The sequence below is a fragment of the Cydia strobilella genome, chromosome 2 (assembly GCF_947568885.1).
Source record: "Cydia strobilella chromosome 2, ilCydStro3.1, whole genome shotgun sequence".
NCBI lineage: Eukaryota > Metazoa > Arthropoda > Insecta > Lepidoptera > Tortricidae > Cydia > Cydia strobilella.
In genome coordinates, this window is record NC_086042.1 from 678,590 (window position 1) to 700,569 (window position 21,980).

At 40.0% G+C, this 21,980-nt stretch overlaps 1 protein-coding gene across 1 annotated transcript; it reads right to left on the reverse strand.

Annotated features, from left to right (window-relative positions):
* Positions 1–1,126: 1,126 nt before the first annotated feature.
* On the reverse strand, positions 1,127–21,827 carry LOC134755342 (uncharacterized). Its single transcript, XM_063691866.1, has 13 exons — positions 21,637–21,827; positions 19,346–19,469; positions 16,343–16,489; positions 6,230–6,405; positions 5,695–5,889; positions 5,188–5,403; positions 4,759–4,939; positions 4,410–4,623; positions 3,698–3,971; positions 3,188–3,336; positions 2,423–2,663; positions 2,191–2,337; positions 1,127–1,313 (listed from the first exon to the last, which is right to left on the reverse strand). The coding sequence occupies exons 1-13, from the start codon at positions 21,646–21,648 to the stop codon at positions 1,245–1,247; spliced, it is 2,145 nt and encodes a 714-aa protein (XP_063547936.1). The 5' UTR covers positions 21,649–21,827; the 3' UTR covers positions 1,127–1,244.
* Positions 21,828–21,980: the final 153 nt, after the last annotated feature.

Sequence of the window (21,980 nt, forward strand, 5' to 3'; positions counted from 1 at the left end):
AAGTGACAGAGATGTTAGATAACGAAATTGCGATTTTCTTGTTTCGCGATAGTTGTAGTATGGTTAACATGAAATTCATATAAATTTAGGTACAAAGGCGAACTTATCCCTATAAGGGATCTCTTCCAGCTAACCTTAAAGTTAATGAGTGGAAAATTCGAATTAGATAGATAGACAAACAAACTTACAGAACGTACAATAAAATTTAAAAAGGAAAACTACAATATTAACGTCTACGAATAACTAAAATACATCAATTCAATTCAATTATTTATTCATAAAATTTTACATTTCATACGTCCGTCGGTATACAATTACACATTAAATTATATATTAAATATACATTAAACAACTATTACTATTACAATCTAAATACTTATTTACAAAAAGAATTCGTCAATGGTGTAATCAATAGCATTATACAATAAAATAAATACTAGCATACATAAATATAGTACAAAATAAATAGACACTCAGATTGTGGTAGTGGCGCCCCCAGCGCAGAGTTTCGCGTAATATTCGAATAAATGAATGAATGATAGTGACCGAATGAATGAATTGGGCAGCTTTCCCCTCCAGAGAATAAAATTTGTCTAAATGTATGCCCCTCACCCACCCCTTGGCCATCGGCCATATACAGTGGCGTAGCTAGGGGGGGGGGCAAGTGCCCCGGGCGCCATCCAAGAGGGGCCGCCAAAATGGGCAAAAGGCAGCAACAGGGAAACTTTTGTCAGTCGTCAGGGGGCGCAAATTTGGTGACTGCCCCGGGCGCCATATCCTTTAGCTACGCCCCTGGCCATATAAAGTACCTACAGTCTGTTTTTCTAAGATTGATTTGAAAGGGACGACACTATTAGTGTTGCCACTTTTTAATTTCTACTCTTTTTTGGCAGACTGTAGATAAAATCCTGACCTGAGAGAGAGATGTCATGTAGTGCACAAAGAAAAACGAATGCAATACAAAATTCATTTACTAAATTTTGATACAAATCACAGTACGAAACAATACACGATTTGTCAATTTTAAACGACTTCGAAAACTCTTTTTTCAAATCCACCTTTTTTCAAATTCGCCATCAAAATTTTCAGCGGCCAAGGAGCTCAAAGCTGCATATCTCTGACGCCTTGATTAAATCGGTGTGTGTAGATATTTGCGAGCACCGCGACCGTTCCGATATATCTGATGTGATGGTGACTGGACTCCGTTTCGGTGGAAGTACGGAGAGCCGCAGCCGGCTCATGGGTCAGCAAGGTGGGCCGCTCGCCGTGGCAAATAAGGTGTCTAGGGCGCTGCACAACGCTCGGTAGTTCACCTGAAAATGGACAACATTAGACAGATATAGAGTTTTTTAGCATTGCCCGATCCGATTAACGGATATCTGATGGAAGTAAAATATTATAACATACTAGCTTTTGCCCGCGACTTCGTCTGCGTGGACTTAGTATCCCCAGCTAAAGTAAGAATAGCGCCTGGAGAAAGTCTTATAGCAATTATTCAATTTGAGCATATTATGCACACAAATTAGCAGAAACTTCATTAATTATCTCAATTCCACCCCGCTTTTTACTTTCTTAAGGGATGATTTTCGGGATAAAAAATATCCTATGTCCTTCTCAGGGACTCAACCTATCTCTATGCCAAATTTCATCTAAGTCGATTCAGCGGTTTAAGCGTGAAGAGGGAACACACAGACAGACAGACAGACAGACTTTCGCATTTATAATATTAGTATGGAAGTATGGATAGTATGGATGGATGGATGGATGGATGTGTTTTTCTGTATTTAATTAGGTAAGTATTTAATAAATCGTTATTACTAAAAATATATCATAGAGGCCATCCGATATCGGATTGACACTTCCGATAAATTCAGACATGTCGTACCGATAATATTTGTTTGTGTGCGTATGTGTAGGCATAATGTTTGCTGTAGTGTGCGTGACCGCTAAAGACTGCGCCCGGGCGCCTGACTACGCGGATGTAGGATCCTACATCCGATATCGGATCGGGCAATGTGAAAACGCTCTTAGGCGGGTAAAACAAATGAGAATACACCCTTGAAACTCTTGCAACGCTCAAATTTCCACTTTTTGAACCTTTCGCTTGCTCGGTTATGAGAGAACGCGGGGTTAAACTAGAACTGTAAAACAAACAACATTTTTTTCCGCCAATAAATACCCAACGCGTACCTCATCGCCGCAGCCGCGCTGGTAGCCGAACGCCTTGTAAACTAGATCTCGTTCTCGAGCTGAGACCAGAGAGAGAAGACCGCGTGCACACAGCGCCCTGTCCGCGGACACGCGCGGGATCGTGCCGCATCGCTCCTTGTCCATATCCTGTTAAAAGAGTTAATCAGATGGTGCAGAGCCGGCCATATTAGGGTTGGACATTTAATTATATCTTAAGGTTTGAATATTTTACCTTAAACACCTCGAGAATGTTCGACAGCTGGTCAGGAAACTTAGCCAGCTTGGCGAGAGCGAGGGACACGGTGTTCCGCTCCTCAAAGTTGAGGTGGTTGAGCGGCGAGTCGATAGTTGGGACATGAGGTATGGGTTCGAGGAGCGGGGCTCGTTCGAGGCTGCCTTGTGTGAGGCATTCACCCACGGTGTCTGCGAAGCGGCGGTACTCCACGTAGCGACGGCGCGCGGGTGCGCAGAACCTGCCAACACAATTGGTGTCATCGTTTGTACCTACTGTCCGCGCGCGAATTCCGTGCACGGATGAGGAATGTTAGGAATGTTGGGCGTCATCATTTTGACGTACGTACACCCTCCCCCTTCCTCGACCTCCGAATGCACGGAATTGGCGCGCGGACAGTATTTAGTTCACTGTACAGCGAGATGCAAAAGTGCACATCTATTCACTTTACGAATGAATTCCATTCATAAATTGATTAGGTATGCAACAGTGCAGCTGCGAACTTTTAGAATCCCGCTGTGATAAGTCTGCATTTAAATAACATATGGCATTTCGGTAAATGATGAATTCCGATTATATTATAGTTGCTAGTTGGACAAATGTCAGTCCTGAGAGATTTTTTTTATTACCGACTAACCATTGATAAGTAGATAACCCTAACTCCAACGGGGTCAGCGCAAGTCCCGCAGACGCAAGACCACAATAGAAGTCGGCGCGTGGGATTACTAACTCGATGTAACTGCAGACCTTTGTGTCGGTACTCACACTTCCATAAGAGTATCCATCTCCAACGGAGTTAGGGCTAGACCCGCGGACGCAAGACCACGATAGAAGTCGGCGCGTGGGATCACTAGCTCGTTGTGCTTGTCGTACTGCTGCAGGAAGTCTAGGGGCCGTATGCCTTCACGGACCATCTGGGTATGAAAAGTTTTTGTTATGTTCTATGGTTTGGCAAAAAAATGTGCCAAATCATACCACGACAACATTCTCCCTCAATTGCTCAAAGGTTTATTGGAAGAGATCCCTGAAAGGGATAAGTTCACCTTTGTACAAAACAATAAAGAGTTTTACTACTACTACTACTACTACTACTACTACTACTACTTTATTAGAAAAATAAATCACTAGAGTATGTTTTGTTGTTAAAGGCATTAGTCTAGTTTCTGAATCACGCACCACGCTGCGTATCTACGGTATCATGTTTTATGGCGAATGCTTATTATAACATGATAATCATATTCACTTTTAGACAAAAATTACCCGGGTTTTACGTACCTTCCCCTTAATCTTCGCCAGTATTTGCACTATATCCGTCTCCAGCGGGTTCACCTTCCTGCTCCTCTGTCCTCGCGGCGCGACCGGCGGTCCCGAGATAGCCGCGCTCTCCACCGGTCTCTCTTCCAAGTCGTCCAGGAGCTTCACGTAGCTGAAGCCGCAGTCGTCCAGGTAGCGGAGCTCTAGGGCTCTCACTTGCTCGGGTGTGGGGAGTACGCCGAGACGGGCGAGGACGCGGCGGAGCTGGCCGCGGGATACGTGGCCGTTGTTGTGTCTAAGAACACGTATTTTTGTAGTAAAAAAAGTTGTATTAGGTCTGAGTATTTATAACAGGGGCTCATTATCCTTATTGGGGTGGTCAGACCTGCGAGCTGTGATGTAATAAAGTGTATGGAAATCCCTCAACCCGAAGGTTATTATTAAGTCTGCTCTCTGATCGAAGGTATGTCTCTCTAAATTGGGAGCTGACTAGGGAATGCAATAACCGGTTAAATCTCATAACCAATATCAAATCAATAGAATTTAAGGCATAAATAAATAACCGAAAATAACCGTAACCGGTAATTATTCGATTTACCAATAACGGTTATGAAATTTTGAAAAAATAATCGCTTATAACCGGTTTGCATTCCCTAGAGCTGACGACGCCTTGGCTTCCGCGCCAGCGTACACGGGTGCTTCTCTAGTAAACTAGTAAATCAACGCCACTCACTCGTCATGCTCTCCAAACGACGGCCTCAGATCTATACTCCTCTCTTTCACCGCGGCTCGTACACGCAGTAAAGCCGCTTGCGCCGCATCCAGCTCGTGTTCCCCTAGCCCACCGCGCTCGCTCGCTGACCCGATTGATGGCAGCGCCGCTATTGCCTCTGCTACCGCGCCCGCGTGTACGTCCGGGTGCTTCTCGAGCTCCTTTATGGCGAATACTGCACATGAAAGGAATACAGAAGAATGAGCAAAGGCTTGTTACATCTAGGTGATACTCGGTTCCTTCGTGAATTTAACACTGATCGGAGCATTGAACCTGACACTGAGCTTGTAAACGTCCTGGATATACCTACCTTGATCGCAGTCATCCTCAAACGTCCGCCAGCAGATTCGGTTGTTGTCGTTAGGGTCCACGTAGTGTCGAAGCACGCAAACTGCCTCCTGCGGCGATAGGACCGTCCCCAGCCCCATCGTGTCCATCGCGCGACGGAACTCCGCCGGCGCGATTCGACCACTGTTCAGGGGATCGAAGTCCTGAAAAATCATGTTCATGGAAGAATCTGATGAATGGGATCACACGCTGCTGAACCTTGGCTAGCTATATGTCTATGACTCATGTTAAATTCATCATTGGATCTGGAAACTACTTAAGCTCTTCCCGTCTTTTAGCTGCCACAAAGATCCTCTGTATCCTATGGCCAGCGAATCACCCATATTAACAACGGTAATACATGGTAATACCATTCTACTTCGACACTACTAATATATCCAGCAGAACTGACTCTAAAGAACTCCGAAACCCGTATCTTCCGCTGCAACACGAACTCCTGGACGCGCATCATCAGCTCGATGAGTTGGCGCGTCGGCTTTGGCTGCTTGAGTACCGGGTGGAAACAGTCGTTGGCCCCGAGGGGCGCTGTGGAGCGCCCGGCGTCGATCTCGGGACGGGACAGCTTTGGAAGCGTGGTGTCGATCAGCGCTACGGGGTTGTTGTACTCCTGTTGACGTTAAGAGTTTGATAAGTGTTAGTAGAAATCAGGAATGTCAAAATCCGACACTGCATCAAAGTGCAAGACGTGTGAAAAGTAATTACCAAGCTGAATTGGGCAGGATATGATGAATGATAAAGTGCCGATGCCGATAGGTGGACCAAAATTTTGTGTTGGTGGGCGCTTTTAAGGCGAAAGGCTTTTAACATGATGATGATGATGAGCAGAAATTGACCACCAGAGACAATGTCCCTGCTAATGAAAACAATTAGTAAACATTAGTAGTAAATTATACTGTACCACTCCAAGCCCTCTAATGCCCTCCTTCTTAACCGCCTCAACAGCCTTAAGGAACTCGACGTAGTCCAGCGTGTATGAGTCCTTGATGAACCGGCGCACCAGCAAATTGAAGTCTTCAGTGGACACCAGCACGCCGATGTAGTTGAGGATGCGGGCGAAGTGAGCGAACGTGATGCGGCCGTCGTTTTTTGCTACCTGGAGAATAAAAGAAATACAAAGTCAAGGGTATCCTAAATCTAATTTACATATCAGGACCTTTGGTCTACAAGGATGGCACATTAACCAACAGCAACAACAGGCAACTAGACAATAGGTAACAAGCACGAAGCTAAGAACACTAGCCCAGTGGCAAAATCCTAAATTTGGGGTCGGTGAAGTAGGTAGGTATATTTTCGAGGCTTTTTAAAAACTCCTTTTCCCCAGGGCGTGAGGCCGTAGATCGTCACCCACATCGCCTATACCTAGCAACGCCTCTACTGCAGCATTAGATGTAGGTTAGGTAACAGAGATGACTTTAAACTGTTGTGTGCTTTACCAGCTCATAATCCTGGAAGTAAGGTTTCAAGGGCAGTTCACGCGCCGCGATGGTGGCCAGCAAGCAGCAGAGGCGCCTTATCTGCCACTGGTCGAGGCGGTGGCATTCCGGCTCCGGCGGCGGAGGGCAGGCCTCCAGCAAACAGTCGGCTGATATCTTGTCGCGCCCGCCCGCATCTGCAACATACCATCTAGGGATTGAAGAACCGGAACTGTTTAAAAAGAACCGGGATGTTTCTCTCAAAAATCTCTAAAGTATTTATTTTGAAATTTGAAAGGATTTTAATTTTGATCGCAGTTCTTTTCTTGGCTCTAAATATTGGGAAATTTCCGTTACTTTCGGTGCCGGTATTTCCTGGGATCAAACCCTAATACCATCCTATCGTTATCTGACTGTTCCTTAATCATATATTGCATCAAAAATCAGAGACTAATAATGACACCGGCGCGTTTGCAGGAAAAACTGGGTTTAGCTTTAAATTAACAATGGCTTTGTTCCAAGAAAACTGGATTAAACTGATTTCTTGGCTGATTTCTCGTTATGTGAAGTGGCAAGAAGCTTTTATGTCGTCGACGCGACTGCCCTCGCCGCAGAGCAAATATCACGAGCGACATGACGTCATAGATTCAGGGTATTATTGAGGGCATTCTTATCGCAGCAACACACTAGACCTTCTACTAGTTGACTTTTTCTCGTGACAATAAAGCTTACGAATGGTAAATACATATTTCGTCGGGTGACAAGCAAAAGTCACTAAGTACCACCAAAAGTTCATAGCCATAGTGAATCGTAATTCGTAGTATTATCCGAATAAGGTTGATTTTTGTTTAATTATTTTTCAGCAATTAGTGAGTTTTGCTTGTCACCTGACGATATGTACAACGATGGTACTAGGCTGCCGACTCATTCACAGTTAAGCTATTAAGCTAGACAGACATCCCAGAATTTAGCAAAATTCACCCTCGCTAAGTTTGCACTAACTTGGCAATGAAAATGTATACGTAGGTATATCCTAAACGAGTGCCATACTTGACGTAGCACTTGGCATGAACCTTGGTATCTTGGCTCCTCTAGAGGTAGCTTCTTTAAAGTTTTGAATGATTCACGGTTAGTTTCACTAGACTTATATTGACCGGGATATAGACCGTGATTACCTTTTGTATTATTTGTGAGCTCCCGATATTTCGATGCAGTTACATGCATCATGTTCACGGGTGACTGAAGATAGCGGGTGGGTGTCAAAGTTGTGTAGACAGCGCTCTGTCTACCCTCATTCTTGCGCGTCGGCTGCGTTCACTTTCAACGTTACCAACGGTCGCATTCACACTTGTTGGTCCAGTCGCGTTCACAATCGTTGGTCTGTCCAAACACACTACACTCACGGTGTCACTACGCGTGATCTTCAGTCACCCGTGAACATGATGCATGTAACTGCGTCGAAATATCGGGAGCTCACAAATAATACAAAAGGTAATCACGGTCTATATCCCGGTCAATATAAGTCTAGCTTCTTTAAACTTTAAACACGTTTTAGGTTATATACGATATAGAAAAGGTATCCGCTATTTTTGATGTGCATGTATCTAACAAGATGAGTTTTGCTCCTTTGGCGGGAGCTGTGGTGGTAATTAAAAACAAGATTATGGCAACCATTATTTAATTTATTGAAATATACCATTTTATGATTTTACCAAAAATATAAAGTAGGTATTAATTCCAACGCTGCGCTCAAAAACCGTTCAAAAACCGGCATCGCTGACGTAGGCGAGAAAACCGCTAGGCTCAAATGGGACTGGACCGGTCACGTCTACCGCATGCATCCGGAGAGGTGGGCTAGCTTAGCAACCAAGTGGATGCCGGTAGAGGGGCGTGGACGGGGCAGGCCCAAACGGAGATGGCGGGATGACCTGGATAGCTTCCTGAACAACTGGCCGGAGGAAACACCAAATCGGGAGTCGTGGAAATCAAGGGGAGAGGCCTTTGCCCAGCAGTGGGACACTTAGTAGGCTTAAAAAAAAATCCAAGCGTAGCAAGGTGTAAGAACGTTCTCGAGTTTCATTTCATTTCATTTTTGTTTGTTAGGTTCTAGTTTAGGTTAAGATCTTTGTAATGTTTAATTTTGTATGACATGTGTGTATAACTTGTAATTACTAATAATATAATTAAGTCGTTAATTTTTAATTATCGTAAAATATCGTATATTTATAAAAACAATATTTTTTTTTCATTTCATATCTTTATTGCTATCATGTTCATCATAATACAGGTGTTACAATAAATACATTTGTAGGTACATGACACCCTGGTAGGGCACTGCAACATTCTTAAATCTAGGTGTATTTTTACATTTCTAGTACTAATCATAATATGTACTTAATTAAAATAATATCATTAATACATAAATTTAATAAAAATCGAATTATTAAATATTAAATAATTAAATATGCGTCAAAATATTGGCTTATAATCTTTATTTATAACGTTCAGTTTAGTAAACGTATGATTTAGGTACTTAGGCATTGTTTTCAAAGTTCAGGTATTACGTGTAGGCTGTAGCTTAATGTTTAGCTCGCATGCTTAATGCTCGTTACGGTCAAACGGATATTTACTTTAACGGAAAACTATTCACGGAAAAAGTTTTTGATAACTAAATTGGAATCTTTTTTATCATCCTGTAATTTGTCGAACATGAATTTCATTCGTTAGGTAATATGACAAGTGTTTACTTTATTTTATATGCTGTTGCTTATATTTCATGTGACAATGGTTGTCCGAATGGTTGCCATGGTATATAGGTACCTATACCTAGATGTCGTAAATAAGGACCGGAACAGACGGATTTCAATAGTAGGACGTGGCACAATAGTTTTTCTAACAAACTGTGCTACTATTGTCTCATAGCTGAGTCAGAATAACAATAAGAAATAGTTAAACCTCCTAAGGGGGCCAAAAAAATTCAAAATGCAATTACCATTTCCATCGTCAAGCCCGGTCAAGAGGCTAAGAACTTCAAGGCTCCTTTCATCTATTGCAGAAGATTAGGTCAGGGGGTGTCACTGCGCAGTTTAGGTATATTTGGCCGGCGCACCGCCCGGGCAGGTGTATGGCAGTGGGCTGCCGCTCGCGCAAAATTGAAAATACGCAATGGCTTCGAAACCTAAACCGCGATCTAATCTGTATAAAAGATAATGTTCTGTTTACGGATGTCTGAATAAACGGAAGAACAAGGAAGCAGAAAAAACATTTTTTTTTAAATTCCGGACTATATTGACCGACATATTTTCAAAGGAATAAGTACTTCTGTGGCATACCTACTTCCGTGAAAATCAGACATACTATCTCCGGCTAAAAATTTTATGTTTACAGAACCAACATTTGTAATTTTTTTTTTTATTTTTATTTTTTATTTATTGATAATGGGAAACAAACAGCGAAAGATGACACATATAGATAATTACACTTAAATACATACATAAGCCAAAACAGTTTCCACTACTGAAATTAGATAATTATGGTTGCTCAGACAAGACTTGTTTGTACAATTCAATTAAACTATCTCTAGATCTAGTGCTAAAGAACTAAACAATGCGAATTTGAAACCACAAACGTGACATGCATTAATTTAACTTAATTTTACAATAGTAAACTATCAAAATCAATTATATTATTTGCCCTAATAGTAGCAGAGTTATATTATATTATTTGTTCATTTGCTCTTAATTGCAGAAACAAATTTTTGTACTGACGGAATGAAAAACAAGTCAACATGAGAATATTTGTCATTGTAATTTTTACACGCTCTTACGATAAATCTGTTCTTTGCGTAAGTGGTTCGATGGAAAGGGACAGCGAATAATTTAGAGGAGCGCGTGCGGGGGTACGCGCAGCGCAGAGAGGCGCGGGCGAGTAGCGCGGGGGAGTCGACCAGCCCATTTAGGATTTTATATAGTAAGGTTTGATCCCTAATTTCGCGTCTGATTTGAAGGGGTATAATATTATTTGAATCAAATTCTTTGAATTTATACTTCATCCGCCTGATAAATTTTTTTTGAATTCCTTCTATTGCATTAATATGGATAGAGAAATGAGGACTCCATACTGTGGAAGCATACTCTAGGTGAGATCTTACGTAAGCATTATATAAAAGAATAATTGTTTTAGGATCTTTAAAATCTTTACTCTGCCTAAATATAAACCCGAGCATACTGTAAGCCTTCCGAACAATTTTATCAACATGGGCGGTCAGCCGCAACTCATGGTCAATATTTACGCCAAGATCTTTTATTTCCGTCACCTTTTTAAGGCGGTTGTCATTTATGGAGTAGTCATAAACTATGGGGTTACGTTTACGGGAAAATGTGATAGAACAACATTTTTCAATGTTAAGGCCTAGTTTATTGTTTTGACAGTAGTTATTCAATCTGTCGAGATCATATTGTAGATTGAGACAATCGTTATGTGACGTGATAACACTGAATATCTTCATGTCATCTGCGTACAATAAGACTTCCGAATGCTGAAAACAATCAATGACATCATTAATAAAAACGTTAAATAACAACGGACCAAGATGGGAGCCTTGAGGGACCCCTGACGACACAGGCACAAAGCTAGAAGTGTGACCTTTAACCGCCACCGCTTGGGTTCTGTTACGAAGATAAGATGTGAGCCATCTCAAAAGGTTGCCGTGAATTCCAAATGATTCTAATTTGCTTATAAGTATGGAATGAGGGATTCTATCAAACGCTTTAGAAAAATCGGTGTAAATGGCGTCCACCTGAGAACCTTTATCCATAGCGACCAGAGAATAATCAAGTAATTCGCAAAGGTTGGATTCAGTGGATCTTCTGTTAATAAATCCATGTTGTTGAGGAATAAGCATTGGTCTAATTACACGATATAGCGTATCATATATAATTTTTTCAAAAAGCTTAGGTATTACGGATAGTTTTGAAATACCACGATAATTTTTTATATTCCGTTTATCACCGCTTTTAAAGATAGGAACAACAATCGATTTTTTCCAGGCCTCAGGCATCACACCGGTCTCCAAAGAAAGGTTGAACAAAAAGCTAATTGGTGCTGCTAACGTTGTACGACATCTATGAAGAAAAACTGGATGGATTCCATCAGGTCCACTTCCTTTGGAAACCTGTAATGATTTTAAATAAGTTTCAACTATGGTTGATGTAATCTTAACATGGCTTAAAATATTATTGGATGGATTGTTATTAGTAGTGTTAATAGATAAATCAATATCTTTTACAAAGACTGACTGGAAAAATTTATTAAATAATTCTGAAATATGTTGACCACTAGAGCCTATATCATTATCTAAGAAGAGAGAGTCTGGTATGCCGCTATTATTAGTTTTTGATTTTATAAAGGACCAAAATGATTTTGAATTAAAGCGAATATTTTTTTCGGTTCTAGAAATGTACAGAGTATAACAAAAATCTTCTAACTTTTTTATTGTAGTTCGTAACTTTGAGAAGGCAATGTAGTCTGACTGTCTTTTATAAATTTTCCATTTTTTATGCATTTTAGTTTTTTTATTTATCAGTTTAATTAGCTTACACGAATACCAAATAGGATATTTTCTTTCGTTTGAATTAATAGTTTTGGTTGGTATAAGTGTATCTATTATTTCATTTAAAATTGTGTAAAAATTATCAACAGCTTTTTCAACGTTATCCGATGAAAGATAGTGGTCCCAGTCTACCTTCTGTAGTTCAGCATTAACCAAGTCGTAGTCTGCTGCAAAAAAACGACGGACGGTGCGAGGAGCTGGTTTCAGTGAGTGGTCGATCAACTTTAAATCAATATTTACACAAAATACCGGGTGATGACCATCTATTGGCACTAAAGGTTCCACAGATGATAACTTGCAAAAATTATTTGATATGACTAAATCTAATTGTCTATTATTTTTATTTGGGATATTATTAAATTGATGCCATCCAGTAAAACTAATAAATGCCGACAGCTGTAATGTCAAAGAATTACAACTGGGATTCACCATTATCAAACTGTTTTCACCGTTATCCGCAGGTATCCAGACAGCATCCGTAATATTAAAATCGCCCAAAACCACAAATACGTCATCCGGGGAATCAGTGTATATGTCGGACACATGTTCAAAAAACGAGAGTTGAGATTCCGCCTGAAACTTGTTTTGGGGAAAATAACATGCAAATAGTCTCAATTTTTTAGCAATAGGACCCTGAGATAAAATAATGTCTATCCAGGTAATATCGGCATCTGGTAAATCTAATAAAGAGCGAAAGTCTCTTTGTTCTACATTGAGTTGACGGCGCACGGCAACAAGCGTGCCACCGCCGCGCGTCACCCCGCACCTGTCGTAATCGCGGTCCGTGCGGTAAACGTTATAGCGAGAGTCGAATAGTTCCCCATCAAAAATACCGGGTAGGAGCCAAGTTTCCGTGATGCAAATAAGGTCATAGTTGAATCGCAGTACGTTACGTAAGAATCCCGTTGTTTTTGATCGCAATCCACGAGCGTTTTGATAATATATAGAGATATCTATTTTTTTATGAATATATAAAGACCAATAATATATTTATGTGTAACCTTATGAGACTCGTAAGCGTAAAAACTTGTAGCGGCAATTTTTATGAGTAAATAGGGTTTGAAAACAAACATTATAGCATTAATTCTCGAATGGAATAAATTTCTTATCGATATATGAAGAGCGTGATGTAGTAAATAATTATTAATATTATTATATTTATTATAGTATACTTTGTTTCTGCAATTTTTCAAATTATTTCCGTTAATTAGAGCGATGATGACAATCAATACTTTTATAGAATATCCTAAGTATAAACCTAAAACTAGCAATACTAAAAATATAGCACTTATACAATTTTGTTTAAAGAATCTTCAGACGTAATATAGATAATTGGCGAGTTCTCGTTGCGGCGAACCATGACAGTGCAGTTACGAACCCAGCAGAATTTATATTCTTTCGCAGCGGCCCGTTGCTTCGCTTCTTTGAGAAGGAATTTGTTGTAGCTGGACAGGTGATCGTTTATATAAATTTTATTCGGGCTAGCACCGTAACCCAGGTCAGCGGCTTTTAAATTTTTCAGTTTACGCAGACACGCCATAAAGTCATCCTTTTTATAGCGAGCCTGCATCTTCACTATAATAGGCTTTGGTTTGGAGTTGTCCGTATCGTTTCTCACGGCGACCCGGGTAACAAAGTCGATATCAGTATTCGTGTTCAACGAAAAGCCGCACGCTTCTGCTAAGCTGTTTATCACAGTGAAGAGATTCTCTCCTTTTGTTTCAGGAACTCCGTTAATCTGAATATTTGAGCGCCGGACCCACTGCTCATTTTTCCTAGAGTCTGTCATGATGTCGTTGAGTGTTTTTTTGACGTCATCAAGTTCCGTTTTGCAGTCTTCCAGCGCGCTGACGCGTGACTCTATAGTGCTCATTCTCCCAGCTAAATCATCTAATTTAGAATCAATACTATTCTTCATTTCGGCTATGTCTGTTCGGACTTGGGATAGATCCATTTGGATCGTTTGAATTGCGGAAAATTGTGTCTGCAATGCAGTTACCTTTGACAGGATATCATTTAATAATTCTGCGGGACAAGATGCATTAAAATGATTGGCATCTCGAACTCGAGGGGGAAGCTGGAACGAGTTTGGAGGTGTGGTCTGGAGTGTGCTGTTGATTGATAACCTCGTACAATTAATGTCAGTAGCGTCCTTATTACTATAAGACGCATCCTCATAAGACATCACTGAGTCGTTAAAATATGACATCTCCGCAGTCGGTTGGACTGGTGTATTGTCATTCCTGCGACGGCGTGTATTGACTGATGTGCAAAATGAACATAGCCAATTTTGTTTGAACTGTTCTGTACATTGGGCTGTAGATAAACCTAAACATGAACAGTGATAATTATTTCCGCACCCAACACATTTCAAATCCTTGTTGCCGTCAATCGGTAAATCGCAGGCAAGGCAAGACATACTGTCACTCTAATATGAGTCTTGGCGTGTTAGCAATAAGGACCAAATTCCGAGAGCCGGCTGCGCAGTTAGAAGTCGTATAGCTATTTCGCGTCGCGCCGTCCAATCACTCGTGGCCTAGCGGCTTGGCCGGTGGACTGCGACGCAGCGGCCGCGAGTTCGAATCCTCACCGCGGAGCACAAAAGATGCAAAAAGTGAAAAAAATATTTAGCACAGGTATTCACAAGCAACCACCACAACACAGGTCCAGAGCGAGAAGTCCGACACAATTCAATATGGCCGACAGGCCAAGTTCGAAATATCCTAAGAAGGACAAGGAGGTACCGATAATTTGAAGTCGTTTACTATAAACCAATTCGCGAACAAATTAAATTAATAAATTAGTAAAAATATCCGACAAGCACACGTCCACTCTGAGCAACGACGGGAAAAGAAAGCCTACATATTTATCTTAAAAATAATAAATCAGTAGGTGTAGGTACAAAAACTTGTCAAGTGACAACCCCGTACCGACACTCGCAGCTCGGTCATAAAACTGCGGCGCGCAACGAAGATTCACGGTTCGTGCGCGGTTATAAGTTTCAATTTTGCTTGCAGGCGGCGAGTGTAGGTATAATTTTGTACCTAAATCTGGCTTTTGTGAAGGAGTGAATTTTCTGTACGGTAGTACTATTAGTTATTCTGTGATTAGGTGTATCACCGGAGCCACTTATAATGGTCACGAACTAAAGCGGGCTAAGCACGGTCGCATTTTTATCGCCTGTCACCATTCCTGTCACGTTCTAACAGGTATGTAAGTGCGAAAGTGACAGGCATAGTGACAGGCGATAAAAATGCCACCATGCTGCCACCGTAGGGGGCCTAGCCAGGATGCCAATCGTACATCGACAAACGCCAAACGAATAGAAAAAATGTATCGGGATGACAGAATGCTACGAAAAGTCACGTGACTGTTTTGAATGATTCACGGTTAGTCGAAAACAATACAAAAAATCACGGTAAGTGGCATGACTATTTTCATACATTATTAGTTTCGATTGGAGTTTTCTATCAACAATAGGGTATTTGATTGTATTTAAAATAAATTATTTTACACCATGCATGAAATAAAGCACCAGAAGATTAATAGATAAACGTAGACAGCAGTTACTTTTAGACACAATTTCTATTTTAAAACTCGTATAAAACTATAAAGAGTAGGTCATTTGATTGTGACGTCACATGCTAGTGTTTCATATAAATTCCATAGTAGCAAAATCGTTTTGACAGTTCGAAAAAAGAAACTGATTTGACTAGTAGTCAAATACCTAATTGTCATTTTGGCTAGGCCCGTGTGGTGTGTGGTGTTGCTATAATTGCTTAATCTATAAAGTCTGTTTTTTTATTCCGAAGACTAAAATGACAACCACAAATGTCAAACGTAGAAATAATGTGACCAGCTTAAAACAAACAGTGCTGATCTTTGATTTCGGTTTGTGAATAAACGATAAATATTAAATTAATTTTAGATTCAAAATAAACAATCAATGAAATCTAATCGCTACGTGATAGGAAATAAAGAATAAATAAAATATACTCACTACTAATCTACCCAAACATTAAAAAAATGACATTGACGTATCGCCGACCTGACGCAACGCCATTTTGGTATTTTTGGTTAACGTATTCGACATTTGTTAATTTACTCGTATAGTGATCGGATGTATTCAGTGCGTTAACTCTCGTCTTCATCAACAAATATAAGTACCTCCCAATAGTTTATTTTCGGTTAATACCGGTTGTAGCACATCACTATTTATAAGACGTAAAAAACTAGCAACACATGAAATGTCATTTTAGTCTACGGAATAAAAAAACAGACTATAGAACTTTAAAGTCTTCAAAATATTTAGATCAGTACGGTTTCAATCACTATTATTTTTAGTCGCTTTTGGCGACATGTTTCGGATAAATCGGATTCATCGGGAATCCTTTCTCAGGCACGAGTGTCCGCGGCGGCTGTACGCGTGCACTGCCCGCGCCGCCCGCCTCGTCGCTCGTAGCGCGCGCGCTGATGGGGCGGGGGCTTTCAAGTCTTGATATATTCTCAGTGCTGAGACTGACCTTCGCCATGGATAAGCTGACACAGCTGGTGGTAGAGCACGCGTCCATCTTGCGCGCGGAAATAATCAGCTAGTTGTGAGATCTCGGCGTCAGACAGGCCGACCACGGAGCGCAGCGGCCCGGCGAGCACAGACACGAACATCGATTCTGCGATGACATAAAATAATGAGTACCAGATTCGTGTAGTTTTCAGTATCAACAGTGCAAGAAAGAGAAAAACCTTTTATAGAGGTTTTATTTTAAATATACCCTTGTTATGAAATAAAACTATGGAAACAGATTATCATCTTCCTCGCGTTGTCCCGGCATTTTGCCACGGCTCATGGGAGCCTGGGGTCCGCTTGGCAACTAATCCCAAGAATTGGCGTATGCACTAGTTTTTACGAAAGCGACTGCCATCTGACCTTCCAACCCAGAGGGGAAACTAGGCCTTGTTGGGATTAGTCCGGTTTCCTCACGATGTTTTCCTTCACCGAAAAGCGACTGGTAAATATCAAATGATATTTCGTAAATAAGTTCCGAAAAACTCATTGGTACGAGCCAGGGTTTGAACCTGCGACCTTCGGATTGCAGGTCGCACGCTCTTACCGCTAGGCCACCAGCGCTTCTTATGGAAACAGATTATACCGCGTATATTGAATTTATAATACATCCCGAAGTTTCGAACCCTTTACAGCGTTCGTGGTCAACGGGTGACTGAAGAAAAGCTACAATGTGCAAAAATACCCACATACAAAAATAATGAACCATCATAGACTATAAACTTTAAGGCTACATCAGAATCAGAATCAGAATCAGAATCAGAATCATCGCATTTATTCGTGATAAACTATGACATACAAAAGTATAAAAGATCAAAGAAATATAAACATAAAAATAAATAGTTTACCACGAAATGGTCCCGCCTCAGCATAATGCTAACCCAAAAGTCAGCGCTGATCTTCCGGCGAAACCATTTTGAGGGCCACGAACGAACGCAGCTGTACGACACGGCCCTATTTTAAAACACAGAACGCGACTTTGCGGCGGCGAATGGGCGGCGATCAGCGCCTTCTAATCTGCCGGTGAGATGTCATGATGACATAGAGGGCCATGTCGTACATGTGCTGATTAATGTATTATTTATATAAAAAAATAATATATAACACTAGTATTTGGTACAAGCAAAAGAAAATCAACGTGATTACATAACAAAAACTAAAAATACAATCTTACAATATAAAATAGTGGATGTGTTTACTTTGCCAAAGTGAAAGTTCGTACATACGACTGACAATGAAAGTCTCCAAGTTTGTTACAATTGTTACACGAAGAAGATGAATTACACATATAGATAGACAACATTACACATACATGTAATTTGCATGTACACTAGGTACATGCAAAATCGGTTCATAGGGCTAGTTATAAAATACAACTATTCTTCAAGTAAAGATATACGCGATAAAACTACGCCGGGTCTAACCCTACACCTCTGACCCGAGAAGATTTAATTCCCTCCTAAATTGTAGGAGGGTATCCCAATATTGCAACAGAACCATATTAATAAAAATAAAAATAACTAATGTATATACACAAACAGAGTAATGAAGCATTTTTTTATAAAGTAAAAATTGTCTATAGAAGTTAGAACAAAAATAAGAAAAAATATACTAACATTAGAAAATAGTAATACTTAAATAACTAACATGAAAACTAATCTTAAGTGCAAGCAAGGAATAAAAGGCTTTTTTTATTTTTTTTATTTATCCCAATATGGGACTGGCAAGAAACTCGGCGGGACACATCTTTTCAAAAAATATTATGATCAGAATGTCCAACATCATCCAACACAAAGGTCTCACAGTCTGTGTCGCTTGTTCCTTTATCAGATGGACTACAGGATCTCAAGCTGGTGGTGGTGGTTTTCATAGTTTTATTCCATGAGTAAACCGCGGTAACCGAAGACAATATTATATATCGCTTTTCGCAGTCCCCGTGACGCGCACGCAGTACGCGCGCCGAGCGCCCACGTCGAGAGCCCTCGAACTTCTAAACGGTTTAGTTGGCTCGGTCCAGGATGCTGACCTGAATGAATGACAAGTTGTGTCTTTTGTGCTCAAAAATATCCCAATATTTAAATGTTTTTGTCACACGTCCCTAGACTGAGGCGGTTGGGAGATATGCCCGAATGTTGTTTTATTATGTTTAATTATGTTATTTATGATGAATTGTTTGTTTTGTTGTGTTTTACTTGTCTTGTGTTGTGTATGAAATGTTTTTTCCCATGTCATGGCGTTTGGCCTCCGCTGTGAGCCGGACATGTTTTTGTAAATAAATAAATATCCTTGTTAATTTGTTAGGTACTTCTCTGCATAAAGACGCTTCATAGTAGTTTAGAATTACGGTCACAATCCACGCGTGACATTTTACGAGAGCAATTAGCGTAGTCGGGTTCTGGTAACATACGTACAATAAAAATCATACAAGCTAAAAATCACAAATATATAATTCAAAAGAAATACCTAATTAGCCTATCCCCCTGAAATGCCAACCAGACTCTTGCTTAGACTATTTAACAGCAAATACCTACGTAAGTAACTTTACTTATCGATCCAATTCGATAAGTCGAGAAATGCATTCGTGAGCAACCTCAAGGCAGTTTAAGGTGCCCACTGACTATCAGTCCGCCGGACGATATCGGCCTGTCGGTTGTTCGAAACTGTCAAATTTTTGTTCTACCTGACAGGCCGATATCGTCCGGCGGACTGATAGTCAGTGGGCCTCTTTACACTTACAATTTTTACAACTAACGTAACTGGGAAAAAATATATGATATGATAAGCGACTTACGAGGGTGTTTACATTTGCAAATTCACTATAAGTTACTCGCGTAAGTTACTTACGCGAACAAAACTTACAAGTGTTAATCCGGCCTTAATACTGCATTTGAGTTGTGATGATTTCTGCAATATGAATCAGAACTAACAGAACAGACGACGAAGACAGCAGTATAGAATTTACCAGAGATGAGCGAGTTGCCCTCAGGGTCCAGCGGACGGTACCAGTCCCATAAGTTGAGGCCGACGCGGAAAGCGGCGGCGCGAATCTTGTTGCACGTCTTCCACACATCAGCAAGGCGCAATATCTGGGACAAAAAGCGATCTTCTACTATCGTCTTTCGGTGTGATCGATTCTAATTCAACAATTTGTTATGGTTTTAAACTGGTTTTGATACGACCCTGACGATGGACTTGGAGATTGATGCGCATCTCACGCACGACTAAACATCTACATCTTTCTCTACACTATCGACGATGATAGAGGATGGTTGGCGGGCACGATAGTGTAGACTAGAGGGCATACTCGGCAGACCCCGCCAGTCATCGTCTATCATCGCCAATGATCACCTGAGACCCGTGAGTTGTCGGTTTTTCGGGCACGCATCGAAAAGAATCGCCGGGTTGCGTTTGCGTTGTACAGGCGATCATGTGGATGCTTGCACGATGATCTTGCAGATGATAGAAGATGATACTATCAACGATCATCGCCGAAAGTATATAGGAGGTATGGCATGTACAGTCGCCATCAGATATATCGGAGCGGCGGAGGTGCTCAAAAATATCTGAACACGCAATTAACGCCTTGTGAACACGTTGGTCGCTCTGATATATCTGATGGCGACTGTACCAATCAGCGTGAGCAATCTTCGAGGTCGTATCAAAATAAGATCAAAACCATAACAAATTGTTAAGTCAGAATCAGGACATAGATATACTGATTTAAACTAACACGACTTTCACTCATAATTTAATACTAATACGGGACTTAATCGCATACAAACTTACGTTTACGTTTACGTCAGGCCATAAATAAACGTAAGTTTGTACGCGATTAAGTCCCGTATTCGTTTTAAATTATCAGGACATAGATTTTGCTGACTTTGGTTCTATATGACAAAAATTAAAAAAAAAAAACCGTTTTGACGAAACTGTAGTACCTAATACTGATTTGGAAAAACAGAATGGCTTACAATCCGTAATAAAAAATTTCATGACGGCAAGGAATGACAATAAAAAAAAAAAAATTAATTAAAATTAATTAGTTGATTGCTGATAATTATCTATTTTTGTTAGAAATTTAATGACGGTACGGAATGACAATGAAAAAAAAAAATTAAAATTAATTAGTCTCTCTTGATTGATGATAATTTTCTAACAAATATAATAAGCCAATTTAAAAATGTTTCATAAATGTATTACAGTACATTAGTACGTAAAGACAAACTTTGACTACATGCTGTTTTCAGTAAAATACCTATATAATCTTATTAATCTTACAAGAATTATAACAGTTTTATAATTTCACCAATATACCTCAGATTGTGTCAGACAAAGTTTCAGTTAAGTTCCTTTATGACCTAACTGAGATCATAGAGTAACTTATACTAGAGCGATACTGTCATAGTAAATTTTGTAACCCCAGTAAATTCACTGCCATCTGTCGACACACTTTAAAACTAAAAATGAAGATTTATAAAAATACGATAGAATGTATTTAAATATAGATAAATGATTTTTTTTATTTGCATTAATTATTTTCATGATTTTGACCCATGTTCTTTCACTGATATGCGTTAAAATTGTTAAATAACAAACGAAACCGTCAACGCCATCTATACGACTGTAGACTAGTAGCGCCCTCTGAACGAGAATCAAATTTTCTTGATTTTCGAGGCACGTTTTTTCCTTAGACTGTATCCATCTATTACGGAGTTCTATCTATCTTTGCTGAGATCCAACCTTTGACTAACATTTGAGGTCATATCGGGGTTACGAGGTCGCATATCGGGCGAGGCGGCCACCAGAACGAACTTTAACGTTAAACTACCACTTTATCAGCATCTGAAGCATAGTTTGTCTCATGTTTGATTTTACAAAAATACTTGTAAACTTGCTTTGTAGAATATTATAGATAGTACCCTAATAGCTTTTAGGTTGTCATGCACTGGCGTTTAAAGTAGTAAATGAGGAAACGTAAAGCCAAGCAAAAGACAGCTTTTAAATAAATACACTTTCAAAGGGGAGTAGACCGAACACTGCCATGTTTTCAAACATATTTTATTCATAAAACCCTTTATTCAATAACCAAGTAAAAGGGCGGCAGGATGTGGAGTACGTTTAATGAAAATAAGGAAAATACATCACCATTTCCATGTTAACCAGTAACACTTATATAGTAAGACATAGAGTTCAAAGTTGACCACATCTGCTGTTTAGAACAAAAAGACTGTCAAATGAAAATAAAACCGTTACCGTGTCATGCATCTTGATTCTCGAGGCTTCAGTTTCGTCAAAGTAATGAGAATAACCTAATTATGGTTGATGACACTTCATTTATCGGCATGGGGGAGAAGTTTGGTATTACGCTTGGATTTTTTGGTAAATAAACATTATTTAAACATAAATTGTGAGACGTGAATTGACTTTGACAACGTCAAAGTAGGCGAGGTGGTTATATTGAAAAAGGAACTTGAAATGTCGTAATAAAAAAAGCTTTCATGTAATATATTAACTCTATGGTTGTAACTATGATATGAAACCTTTTCAATTTTATAAGTTTTTATTACAAGCTTGTAACCAAAGAGTAAAGTAAGTAG